This window comes from Aplysia californica, unplaced genomic scaffold (genome assembly GCF_000002075.1).
Source record: "Aplysia californica isolate F4 #8 unplaced genomic scaffold, AplCal3.0 scaffold00563, whole genome shotgun sequence".
NCBI classification, from domain to species: domain Eukaryota; kingdom Metazoa; phylum Mollusca; class Gastropoda; order Aplysiida; family Aplysiidae; genus Aplysia; species Aplysia californica.
This window is the reverse complement of record NW_004797833.1, coordinates 502,560-503,799: the sequence shown is the minus strand read 5'-3', so window position 1 is coordinate 503,799 and position 1,240 is coordinate 502,560. Positions and strand designations below refer to the sequence as shown.

At 52.7% G+C, this 1,240-nt stretch overlaps 1 protein-coding gene across 1 annotated transcript in view; it reads left to right on the top strand.

Moving 5' to 3' along the window:
* The window catches only part of LOC106012918, a gene marked incomplete in the record, with an annotated part of 16,793 nt that overhangs the window by 7,942 nt on the left and 7,611 nt on the right, over nucleotides 1–1,240 (top strand). Inside the window, 1 exon segment of the mRNA XM_013087246.2 lies at nucleotides 12–958. Within this exon segment, the coding sequence (XP_012942700.1) occupies nucleotides 12–958 (947 nt within the window).

Below are 1,240 nucleotides of genomic sequence, written 5' to 3'. Positions count from 1 at the left end.
GTCCCCCACAGACACCCCCACCCACACATCCCCTATACTCCGACAACACCACCGAAGCATCAACAAAACCTCCGCTTCGCCTACCAGCCGCCCTGACTTCCTGTCTTGGCAAGACGTGATATTGGTCTGGTCCAGCGGGGCTGTGATCCTCCTCTCTGTGGTCCTAGCCTTGGCTTGCTACTGCGCCAAACGCCGTGTCTCATGTCGGAAGAAACCACGCACAGATGGCAGCAAGACGGGCGTTTTACTAGAAGACACAGACAGTTCAACATCCGGGCTCTCCCCGTGTCAATCTCTGTTGTACATAAAGGAAGAAAACCCATCCATTGGGTCAAACTGTGAAAGGCCAACTCTTTGTTTGGTCTCGTTTGGAGGGGAGAAGACAGCAGTCTATGAGGACATTCGTTCGCCTTACTACAAGCAATGCAGGGATGGGGAAGAGAATGATATAAAGGTTCTAGATAATGGAGTTAACGACAAATTATCTAGCCTGCACAACAGCAGCAAGATCTGTGACAACAGTTGGACAAAGGAACTCTTGGCCATTCTTTTTCCAGATAAAAGTAGGTATGAAGCCGCTGTCGTTTCTGAGGACGAGCACGAAGCCTGTACCCAGTTGCAAGACTCCGAGGTCGTTTCTGAGGACACGCCCAAAGTCTGCACTCAGCCATCTGTCCCCCACCCATTGCCCCTGGAACAATGTCCAGAGGTTCTTGACCAGACTGACCTCCTCCCAATCCCCCCTCCCCGCTGTGACCCCCCGGAACTCCCCACGAACCCCCAGGAGCAAGACACAGCGCCAGAACCCCCACCAAGGTCAGGGGCGTCCCAGAGCCTGACGGCCAAGGTCACCCCGGGCTGTGTCTCTTCTAGCCAGTCGGAGCTCCTATCGTCGTCGTCCAGGGAGCCCCCGGCCTGCCCCGTCGATGACGTGCGCGATGTAAGACTGAGAGACGATGTAAGACTGAGAGACGATGTAAGACTGAGAGACGACGTAAGACTGACAGACGATGTAAGACTGAGAGACGATGTAAGACTGACAGACGATGTAAGACTGAGAGACGATGTAAGACTGACAGACGATGTAAGACTGACAGACGATGTAAGACTGAGAGACGATGTAAGACTGACAGACGATGTAAGACTGAGAGACGATGTAAGACTGACAGACGATGTAAGACTGACAGACGATGTAAGACTGAGAGACGATGTAAGACTGACAGACGATGTAAGACTGAGA